This window comes from Cyprinodon tularosa, unplaced genomic scaffold (assembly GCF_016077235.1).
Source record: "Cyprinodon tularosa strain WSP-4 unplaced genomic scaffold, ASM1607723v1 ctg623, whole genome shotgun sequence".
Lineage (NCBI taxonomy): Eukaryota > Metazoa > Chordata > Actinopteri > Cyprinodontiformes > Cyprinodontidae > Cyprinodon > Cyprinodon tularosa.
Genome location: NW_024039367.1, coordinates 411,849 through 423,213, shown reverse-complemented (window position 1 = coordinate 423,213; position 11,365 = coordinate 411,849). Strand labels below are relative to the sequence as shown.

Sequence of the window (11,365 nt, the reverse complement as noted above, 5' to 3'; positions counted from 1 at the left end):
GAAACACAGTTTAATTCATATTTTTGCACATTTGTCAGTCACACTGGTACTTACTTTTAACAGTATAATGTTTTGATGTCTTATGAATGGTTGCCTTTCTGGTATCAGGACTTGAACAGGATGTAGTTAGGCTGTGGTAAGTCCCTTTTGAAAGATAATGAAGAATTTCTTCGTAAAAATGATCCATGGTTAATAAACCGCAAAACCGCTCTCGAAGAATACCTACAATACCTACAATACCGCTATAATTACGTCAGTAAATTGTCCGGACCAATCACAATGTTTTGCATGTCCGCGCAAACCACAGACATTATATGACGTAGACGCGTCATTGGGCGGGATCTGCCTATGCTGAGATGCGTCAGAGCGTCCGCCATCTTAAATGTGGCAAATCTGCAGTTTCCCAGTCACTTAAACAGTATCAGAGGGACTTTAATCTCTGAATATACTTTGTATTCGTAGTATTTTTGTTTTTGTAATATTACAAGTTTATTTTTTGTATCCCTTTAGCTTTATTCTCCTGAATTTATTCTCGTTACAAATGCAGACCGCGGGCTCAATGTAGTTTGTTTGAGTGGCGTTGCCATAATGTGACGTCATCGGGAGGCGCAAGGCCCATGGCGAATTCGGTGACGTCATCGGAAGGCGCAGGGACCATGGAGAATTTCTTCGTAAAATTGTCCGTTTACAAACCGCAATCCCGCTTTCGAATAAAACCTACACCCCGCTATAATTACTTTAGTAAGCTGTCCAGACCAATCAAAATGTTTTGCGCAATTGTGCAAACGTTAAAACAATTATGTATTGTGACGTCATCAAAAGGCGCACCCCCCCGAGTCAATCTGGCAGCCCGAGTCAATCTGGTAATCTACACCGGCAACGCATGTGGGTTTTTAAGCGAATGACGGTGATTTAAAAGTAATTTTCAGTGATAAATAATATATATTTTTTATCATTGCATTTGCCCGCCGGGTAAAAATTTATAAATTTGTACTCTCCCGACAATAAAAACTACTTGCCCCGGGCGATCGGGCGATGGTTAAAATCTAGCCCTTTCCCCCCTTTTGCACTAAACGATGGCCGTTTCTCAATATGCGTTCTTGAGCGTTCTCGTGTGCTTGTGTACTCCTGATACGTCATCAGCCTCAGCCCGAGTACCGTTCCAATTCTCGAGAACGCCAGATCGAGAACGCATCAAATCCCCGGATGTTGTTCTCACCTCGCCCTCTTTATCGAGCATGCATCAGAGCAGACTTGTGCGTTCTTCAGACTGACCGCTTCCCCAGAATGCCCCGCGGCCGCAGCTTGATTCGAGACAGCGCTCACAGTGTTAAGTTAAACATTCCCTTTTCTGCTGCTGTTGTTCTTCAAAAGTACGTTTTGAAATCGTTTGAGGCGATAACATTATACATTTAAGCCTCCCTGTGTGGTCTGTTTACAGAGTTAGTGCGAAATTTTAAAAAAAAGTCCGACGTTGAGCGGACCAGAGTGACCAGCAGACCTCCGAGGGTAACCGCAGCCAGGGCTAAATTTACCCCGTCTGTAGTGCACTTCTCTCGGTCTAGTTATGTGTGAACTACCGCTCGTTCTGATGGCGGTTTTTTGCGGTTCGGTAATTTTTTTTTATGTTTTTTAAGCTTTAGAAATTAAAAATATTGTTTTCAAAATGTTTTGTGTAGGGAAAAAATAGTTTTGACTGTTAAAGAAATGCTAAACAATGTTGCCTGTGATGACGTCACGAGTACGCTTCTGCTCCAATACACATACGTGCTTGCGTTCTCGTCAAGTCCGATCTTCCTGCGTTCTCGCCAAGAACGGACTTGAGAAACGCCGGATGTCATTTTTTATATGGACCATCTTCCCCAGCCTTTTTCTTATACTATTAATAACCTCCTGCTGTTGGGTAAATATCATATCCACTGTGCTAAATGGAGAAATGCTAAACATTCCTTTCATTCATTTATTAATTACTTTAAAACCTTTTTTTCATTATCTTAAAAAGATTTTAAAAAAAAGAAAAAAAAAAAGCCAAAAAATTGAGACTTGATTTTTCCAAACATCGGCTGTTCTAGGTGCGTTCACCTTTTTGTTTTTATTATTTCTATGGCTCTGTCTATGTTTGATTTAAATGTTTGCTGAGATAAATCCCCTGATAGTTGTCTTACTTTTTTGTATTTCGTTTATCGTAATTGATCTTCATCTCTTCATGTACACCCTTGTACGGAGCCCCCTAGGGGACATGGGGAATTTTTTTTCTTTTGCGTTACCTCGCAAAACTTTTGCGTTCCCTCGCAATACTTTTGCGTTCCCTCGCAATACTTTTGCGTTACCTCGCAATACTTTTGCGTTCCCTCGCAAAAACTTTTGCGTTCCCTCGCAAAATCTTTTGCGTTACCTCGCAATAGGGCTTGGTCGTCGTGACCATGTTGACGGCGCACTTTACGGCTTCCTTAGACTATTGCCTGTGTTCTCCCTCTCAGCCGTGTTTTATTTCGTTTAATTTCACCGTAACTTGATTTCAACCATGGTAAACCGTTGCTGTATTGTGGGCTGTAACAGCGCATCACATGATCGCCGAGGGAAAAACCTACAAAATGGGATAACTTTCCACCGCTGTCCTGCCTGGAGACGCAAACACGGAGACCAAGTTTCACAGATAACATAAAGTCGTCGGCTAGCTTGGATCGCGGCTGTAAGACGACAGAACAGAACTTTCCACAGTATCCTGATGTCAATGCGAGTGTGTTCCCTGCATTTTCATTCTGGTAAGTTAAAGATGCACGGTTTTATTTTATAGCCTACAGTGTTTCCTTCCTTCATCCGTGGCACCACATGAACGCGCGCCCAGTGACTGTTGATATAGCATTTTCATCCTCGTTGGTTGATATAGCATTTTATCCTCTTTGGTAGAACACACTGCCAGTTCCTACAAGGACAGGGACATCCCTCTCCATTTTCAAAAAAAACCCTGAGGTTGACAGCTGTCATAGCACCACTTATAAATTTTGCTGATCCTAGCGCTTACCAGCCGTCTTGTAATGTAATGTAATCATATAATACAATATAATAATGTGTATATTGAGGATCATTGATAACATTATGGTTCTATATGTGTTCAACACTGCTGCTGTGGATAATAATTTTAAATTGTGTCACCAGGAAAACCAGCAAATGAAATGTACACCTCGCATCCGGATTGGGCACCATCACTACACTTGGGCCACACTGAGATAAAGGCAACACAGACTGCACGCTATGAGAGACAGGAAAAGAGAAAACGGCAAAGGACTGACAGTACACCTGCGATGGATGAGACAGCTATTGATGACCTTGTTCCGCCCGGTAAGCCTTACAGAGCCAGCAGATTCAACACCGTATGTTGCTTCTGTGGCTTTTTCAGCTGCATGATGCACATTTAGCTAAAAGATGTCCTTATTTTATCCATAGTGGAGACACCAGCACCAGCTGAGGATGGAGCTGAGCAGACACCGCTGACAGAATGTGACTTCTGTCAGCGCCGGCGTGCTGAAATCAACCGGCTGCTGGAGGAGAACAGGACCCTGAAACGTGAGCTTGGCCAGAGAAAAATGGATGAAGATTTCCTGAAGGAAGACACCGTCAAAGTGAAATACTACACTGGACTTCCACACCTTAAAGTCAACCACTTTATTCTGGTGTTTATGAATTACTGTATTAAAGAAAAGATTGATGCTCAATATGGAATTGACAATTTCTTTTTATCAACAATACACTCTAAGCAAACATTTAACAAGTGGGTTGTTTTTTAGCCATAGGTGTGTTTTGCATCCATACCCAAAAGCAAGAGGTCTCAAACGATCAGATCCTTTTCAGTGTTTATTTGCAAGTAGTGAAACTTGAGAACACAGTGTAGCGCAGAACAGTGCAGTGCAGTTTGAATGCTTGTAGGTAAATGGTTACAAATAAAAAATGGACGCGATGAAAATGCAGTGCAATTACTTACAATAACATAGTATGTATTTATACAAAATGTTCAATCCTATTAATAAGTCGGTCTTAATGAAACATCAATGGAGAAATGGAAAGTGGAGGTATTGCAAATTATTATTATACAAATTGTAGTTATAGTAAACATTAACAGTTAAACACTGTTAGTGCAAATTCTTATATAAGTATTTATAATAATATGCATTACTCAAATTGTATAAATAAAGGCTGCGATGCAATATGTCATGATATACAATAATATAATCTATAATTGTATAATATAACAACGTGCAATAATATGCAAATATAACAATACAATCTAATAATACAAAATACTAATACTAATAAAAAATGTCTATGTATAAAAAAAATTCCAAAGTAATAAAAAATACGTATTTATGAAACATCAATTACAAACATAAAAATTGGAGGTAGATCAAATTAAGTAATAACAGATATCAATAACATTTGAAGTAGTGCAAATTATTACCGGTACTATAGTACACATTAAAAAACAATGTTAGTGCAATGTCTTATATAATTACTTTTAACAATATGCATTTCTTAAATTGTATAAATAAAGGCTGCGATGCAATATGTCATGATATACAATAATATAATCTATAATTGTATTGTAATATAACGACGTGCAATAATATGCAGCTGCAATGTCTTTCACTGTCTCACAGTGCTGGAGAAGGACAGCTGGTGGAGCATTTTCAAACTTTGGGTCGCGCAGACGGTCTTGCAGGGGTTTTGGGATCACAGCTGGCTGGACAGGAGCAGCATAGTTGTGAAAGTAGGGCTTCACTGTGGACATACAAACTGACCTATGGTTCTGAAGAACAGGGAACATTGACGATAAGTCGTCCAATGTGGCTTGGGCAGTGCGTCTGCTGGCCCGTGTCCGTAGGCCAGGCATGGGAATGTTGTCATCGATGACTCTGTCCAGAGCAATCCTCTGCGCTTTGGATGAAGTGAAGTCCATCTTGTGGGCGACTTCACCGCTGACTTTGTTGATACCTGCTGGTATTTTCCAATAAGCTGGCACATCTGTCACAGTCTTTTTCCCACGGATGCGGACTGCTGCCTCAATCATAAACAGCAGAGCCCCAACATGTGTACATGCCTCTGCAATTCCAGCCATGCATGTACAGTGTGCACAGCAAACCTGCCCATCGTCAGCAATGATGACCCATGGCTTCAGGGGAGTCTCATTAATGCGCTGAGAGTGCAAGACCTGAGGAGAAAAAAAATAGACATAAATTATGCAGGTAAGGACACCATTATATTTCATTCTATGCAGGAAAGCAAACGTTAACCTCAACCCCTCATGCATGTGTATACATATCATATAAATCACAGTTATACAACAGTAAAGTATAACAACCACGCTGTTATATTGTTATATCACTTAAAAGAAAAAGAAATGAAATGAGCACAGGACATTTAAACCTGCATAATACCTCTGACTGAATGATTTAAGCTCAAAGTTACCCGTTACAGTGTTTTATGAGGTCAGATTTAATAACCCGCAGTCAATACTGCACTCATTTTTCTAAATAGTTCACTTTGAAAGACTCTGATTCAAACTAGGAGTTAACTTGAATGGCCACAGCACTGCACTATTGTTTATTTTTTTATATTTTGCGGATCTTTGACTATTTAATCTGTTCCTTAAAATTTTATTAATAACAATGTTCAATAAATGATTTTCAACAAAATACAGATGTAACACCTATCCAGTTTCTGAATGATGGTAAAAAAATCTTGTTTCTACCAGCAGCTGGGGGAGACTAGATTAGAAATTTGGTTCAGAAAACCTGTCAGGACACATTTTTTTCTAACACTAAGTATCAAACAAATGCTGATTTCTATTTCAGCAAATTATTCTTAAAATTTTTTTTAATATTTTGAATAAATGTTTTGATGAAGATTTGAGATTCCTTTCACTGAATGAATGGTCACAAAGCTAGTGTTAAGCTTGAAGTCTCTGGCCAAGCTCACGTTTCAGGATCCTGTTCTCCTCCAGCAGCCGGTTGATTTCAGCACGCCGGCGCTGACAGAAGTCACATTCTGTCAGCGGTGTCTGCTCAGCTCCATCCTCAGCTGGTGCTGGTGTCTCCACTATGGATAAAATAAGGACATCTTTTAGCTAAATGTGCATCATGCAGCTGAAAAAGCCACAAAAGCAACATACGGTGTTGAATCTGCTGGCTCTGTAAGGCTTACCGGGCGGAACAAGGTCATCAATAGCTGTCTCATCCTCGCAGGTGTACTGTCAGTCCTTTGCCGTTTTCTCTTTTCCTGTCTCTCATAGCGTGCAGTCTGTGTGGCCTTTATCTCAGTGTGGCCCAAGTGTAGTGATGGTGCCCAATCCGGATGCGAGGTGTACATTTCATTTGCTGGTTTTCCTGGTGACACAATTTAAAATTATTATCCACAGCAGCAGTGTTGAACACATATAGAACCATAATGTTATCAATGATCCTCAATATACACATTATTATATTGTATTATATGATTACATTACATTACAAGACGGCTGGTAAGCGCTAGGATCAGCAAAATTTATAAGTGGTGCTATGACAGCTGTCAACCTCAGGGTTTTTTTTGAAAATGGAGAGGGATGTCCCTGTCCTTGTAGGAACTGGTAGTGTGTTCTACCAAAGAGGATAAAATGCTATATCAACCAACAAGGATGAAAATGCTATATCAACAGTCACTGGGCGCGCGTTCATGTGGTGCCACGGATGAAGGAAGGAAACACTGTAGGCTATAAAATAAAACCGTGCATCTTTAACTTACCAGAATGAAAATGCAGGGAACACACTCGCATTGACATCAGGATACTGTGGAAAGTTCTGTTCTGTCGTCTTACAGCCGCGATCCAAGCTAGCCGACGACTTTATGTTATCTGTGAAACTTGGTCTCCGTGTTTGCGTCTCCAGGCAGGACAGCGGTGGAAAGTTATCCCATTTTGTAGGTTTTTCCCTCGGCGATCATGTGATGCGCTGTTACAGCCCACAATACAGCAACGGTTTACCATGGTTGAAATCAAGTTACGGTGAAATTAAACGAAATAAAACACGGCTGAGAGGGAGAACACAGGCAATAGTCTAAGGAAGCCGTAAAGTGCGCCGTCAACATGGTCACGACGACCAAGCCCTATTGCGAGGGAACGCAAAAGTTTTTGCGAGGGAACGCAAAAGTTTTTGCGAGGGAACGCAAAAGTATTGCGAGGTAACGCAAAAGTATTGCGAGGGAACGCAAAAGTATTGCGAGGGAACGCAAAAGTTTTGCGAGGTAACGCAAAAGAAAAAAAATTCCCCATGTCCCCTAGGGGGCTCCGTACCCTCTCAGAGAGTATTTTTTTTATGTAAATGTTTTTGACTCAATAATAAAAAAATAAAAATAAAAAAAAGTATTCAGGTTTTATCCAAAAGTAAAAGAAGTAAAATATAAAATTATAAATAGTTATTATCCAACAGCAGAAACTCCTAAGAAAAGATTTGGATTTGAAGAAGACTTTTTTTTTTACTTTTAAAAACACTTTATTTACAAAATTCAAACATATAAACAATTGAAAAACAGTGATTGACTGAAAAGATTTGGCAACAAAATAGTCCAGGAAACCAACCATTTTAGTCCAGGCATCTTTTTAATCATTCTGTTGAAACATGGTTGGAAATTTATATCTGAATTTAATTTATTTATTTTTTTCATAGAATTCTTTATTATTTTTGTGAGACTGAAGTTATTTTTTTTATTATTATTTTTTCTTTCATCAAACGTAGGGGGGACAAGTATTTTTTTCCACCTACTTTGTAATTAATTTATGGAAATATTTATCTTTCATTTATTTTAAGATATATTTATGTGTTTGTTCATTTATTCATTCATGAATTTATTTCTAAATCTTTCCCTTTTTTATCTTTTATATTGTAAATCTAATATGATTTAATATTTTTTTATTGGCTAATTTGCAACACAAGTCATCTCAAGGCACTATACAGATAAAAATTTAGGATAGTATTACTGCTTAACCCCTTCTTTTTTTCAGGACTTTTTTATATCATCTTATGTTGTTATATTGAAATGCGGGGGCAGTTTTCTCATTAGGGCTGGTGCAGCTTATAGCTTTAACCACCATATAGATCATGTTTATCCATTCTAAATATTTAGTTTTCTGTAATATAAAAATACTGTTAGACATTTTGCACAAAGCTGATTTTTCCAGTTGAGTTTATCATCAATAATAAATCCAGAAAAATCTAATTTGATATCTCCAATTAAAGAGTTTTAGGATATAGGCTGCTCAGTGGCACAGTGTGTTGCACTGCTGCCTTGCATCAGGAAGGTTCTGGGTTCTATTCCCAGTTACTCCAGCTTCCTCCCACAGTCCAAAAACATGACTGTTAGGTTAATTGGCTAAATAAACTAAGTAAGTCTCTAAATTCTCCTTAGGTATAAATTATTATTTGTTTGTCTCTGTGATGGAGTGGTGACCTGTTCAGGGTGTACCCCGCCTCTCGCCCATAGACAGCTGGAGATAGGCACCAGCACCCCTCGCAACCCCCACTTGGGATTAAGCATGTTAGAAGATGGATAGTTTTAGGATTATAATATGATGGTTATGTACAGGAAGGTTGAGATCCTCAACAATAACCTGGTTTTGAACTGTAAACCCAGCTTTATCTTAATAACTTGTAAACAAAATCTTCTTGGTGCTAAAAGAAGCAAAAAATGCAACCAGCTTTATAAAAGATGAAAGTGGGATTTCCTCAAACACATAAAGTCGACTTATAGTTCCAGAAAATAATGAAGGATGTGGTTGTCAGGGTGCTAGACTGAGCTACAAACACGCACACAACAGTCAGAGAGAAATTTAAATATATATATATATTGAAATAATATAAAAAAATATTTTTTTATCATGTTTACAAAGGCCCAGTGGATCCATGAGGGATGGGGCTCAGTCACAGGATGGATCCCTGAGGGACGGGGCTCAGTGACAGGAGGGTTTGAGGGACGGGCCTCAGTGGCAGGAGCCAGGAATGAAAACGGAGATCCTCCAGGGAGGGTCGTCTCCTACTGTCCTCCTCCAAACACTGGTGCAGAAAAGCCAGGCACTCTGGAAAGAGAAGCCAAGGGTTAATGGTCAGAAGCACAGGCGGGCGGTAACTAGCAAGGCACTTGCTGGTTATGTTCCTATACCTTTCGAAAGTTTTCTGTTGAACTTAATGAGGCCCTGTGTGAAAAGTTTGGTGTCAAAGTGATGCCTGTTCAGCATTTGATACAGGATGACGCCCAGCTGCCAAACCGTGGTCGGAGAAGGTCTGTATTTTCTACAGCTGAACCACTCTGGGGGGGCGAATACAAGAGTACCTGGAATACAGGCATAGTCAGAGCAGACTGTTATGCTTTGTTCGTCCATTTGCTTTCTAAAGGAAATGACTCAAAGAGGATCTCAGTTAATGTTTAATAAAGAAGAAACCCACCACTAAAACGTTTGTAGACTTTCTTCATCTGGAAGCTTCCACAGCCGAAGTCAATAATTCGGATGCGAGGCTCCGGCCCCATTTCCACCAGTGTGTTTTCACACTTCAGGTCTCTATGGAAAATCTCCTTATTTTGGAGGTCTATGGCAGCGTCCACTATCTGTTTCATAAGAATCTGGAATAAATCAATGAAAAACGTGTCTTTATCATTAAAGATCTCATCTTCAGTTGTTGAGATTAAATAAAACTTTAACAAATTTATTCTCTCCTTAAAGATTTCTTTGGTTTTTATTTATTTATTAATTTTTTTACACATTAATGATTCAGATCATTAAGCAAAATGTATTATTAGAAAAAGATAAACTGAGTTATAAACAAAATGCATTTTCCATTGATCAGAGACAGAGAGAGAAGGTATCTAAACCCAGATGGATTATTTTCCCCTGAACCTAAAGACTGATGGTTGATTCTCTGTTTGTGGCGACAGCTGACATCAAGCCTTCATGATAAGAGGCGTTAATCTTTTGTATCGGCGCACAGGAATTTTATGGAGGGGATGTTGTTCCATTATTGTTGTAAGAAAAACAGATTTTTGCTAATTGAAATTGGGAGAAAAAAAAGCAATGCAGGGATGAAACTGAAAAACGTTTTAAGAAAAGGTTTTGAGGAAAAAACTAAGTTGTTTTCTTATATTCTTGTATTTGTTTTTTTTTTTTTCAAAGTTATATTTCAGATGTAATTTTTTTTAAATGTTTTATTTCAATTTTTTAAGATTTTGTGTTACTTAAGGGACGCATTATACAGGTCCGACTGTAATGAGCCCTGGGTAAGAAAATTAAAGGTGAAGTCCAAAAAATAGACTTAATAACAATACATTCTTTCACTCAGTATTAATACAATTATTGTCATTTTGGAAAATGCCTTTTGTATTTAATCAGGTTTCCTTTGTTTGATTGTACAATTTATTTCCTAATCTAAAAGGTTTGCAGAATAAAATAAAAACTGAATCTTCAAGTCAAACTAGGAAAGAAGTTTCCATCACATTTCCTCACTGTTAAGAACTCATTTAGTTATTATTAGTGGCTCCTTTTTATTATGTTACACATTTATTTAAGAAATGATGGTTTAACAAAGATAAAAGTTGTTGCTGCAGCTGTTAAATAGAAAATGCAGAAAAGCTCTTAGTCTGCCAGCGAATGCAGACGTAGCAAAAACATCCAACATCCAGCCTCCCTACCCTAGCCACGTCTTCCTCCAGGCGACCTCCTCTGCAGGACACGTATTCCAGAAGATTCATGGATGCTGGGGGCCTTTCCATCACAATGAGCAGGTCCTGATCCATAAGGTACCAGTCCAGGAGGGTGACGGCAGCAAACACCCCCACTGCGTTTGGCTCACCTCCGGCCTTCTGCATGAGAGCCACCTCCAGGGGAACACCGTCCATCTTAAAAAAACCCACAATGACCTGATTGTGTAACTAACAGCAAAGGACAAATACTGTCTACTAACATGACTGGGAGGCCGGCTGCTTCTAAACCAGTTCACTCACTTCACTCTGTCTGATGTGACCTGTCCTCATGTCCATTTACTTGATGGCCACCTGTTGGACACAAGCACAAGTGTTATCCTTTCTGCAGACATCGGCAGTGATGCTTTCAGGCTGTCTGCTTAGATTTGAGTCAAAGACAGACAGAAGGCCAAGAACACAATATAATACCAACCGGTAATGAATCCTCCAGGCGAAGGCCAGCGTAGACGGACCCGAAGCCCCCTCTGCCAATCAGTCCAAGCTGCTTATATTTTCTCTCAAACTCAGCTAAGAGTGAACAGAGAAATCACCTGATTATAATAAAGCTGTGAATACTGTCAGATTATTGATGTTAATTATGAACAACAGC

The 11,365-nt window shown here is 39.1% G+C and overlaps 1 protein-coding gene and 1 long non-coding RNA gene across 2 annotated transcripts; both read right to left on the bottom strand.

The window, feature by feature from the left end:
• Positions 1–5,977: 5,977 nt before the first annotated feature.
• On the bottom strand, positions 5,978–7,039 carry LOC119798444. The gene is made up of 3 exons (XR_005282720.1): positions 6,775–7,039; positions 6,199–6,380; positions 5,978–6,093 (listed from the first exon to the last, which is right to left on the bottom strand). It is a non-coding gene; the product is annotated as an uncharacterized LOC119798444 (long non-coding RNA).
• Positions 7,040–8,945: 1,906 nt separating this feature from the next.
• LOC119798432 (serine/threonine-protein kinase pim-2-like) lies at positions 8,946–10,911 on the bottom strand. Its single transcript, XM_038307912.1, has 4 exons — positions 10,705–10,911; positions 9,468–9,642; positions 9,184–9,354; positions 8,946–9,100 (listed from the first exon to the last, which is right to left on the bottom strand). Exons 1-4 carry the CDS (start codon positions 10,909–10,911, stop codon positions 8,946–8,948), a joined length of 708 nt encoding a protein of 235 aa, XP_038163840.1.
• Between the last annotated feature and the right edge of the window lie 454 nt (positions 10,912–11,365).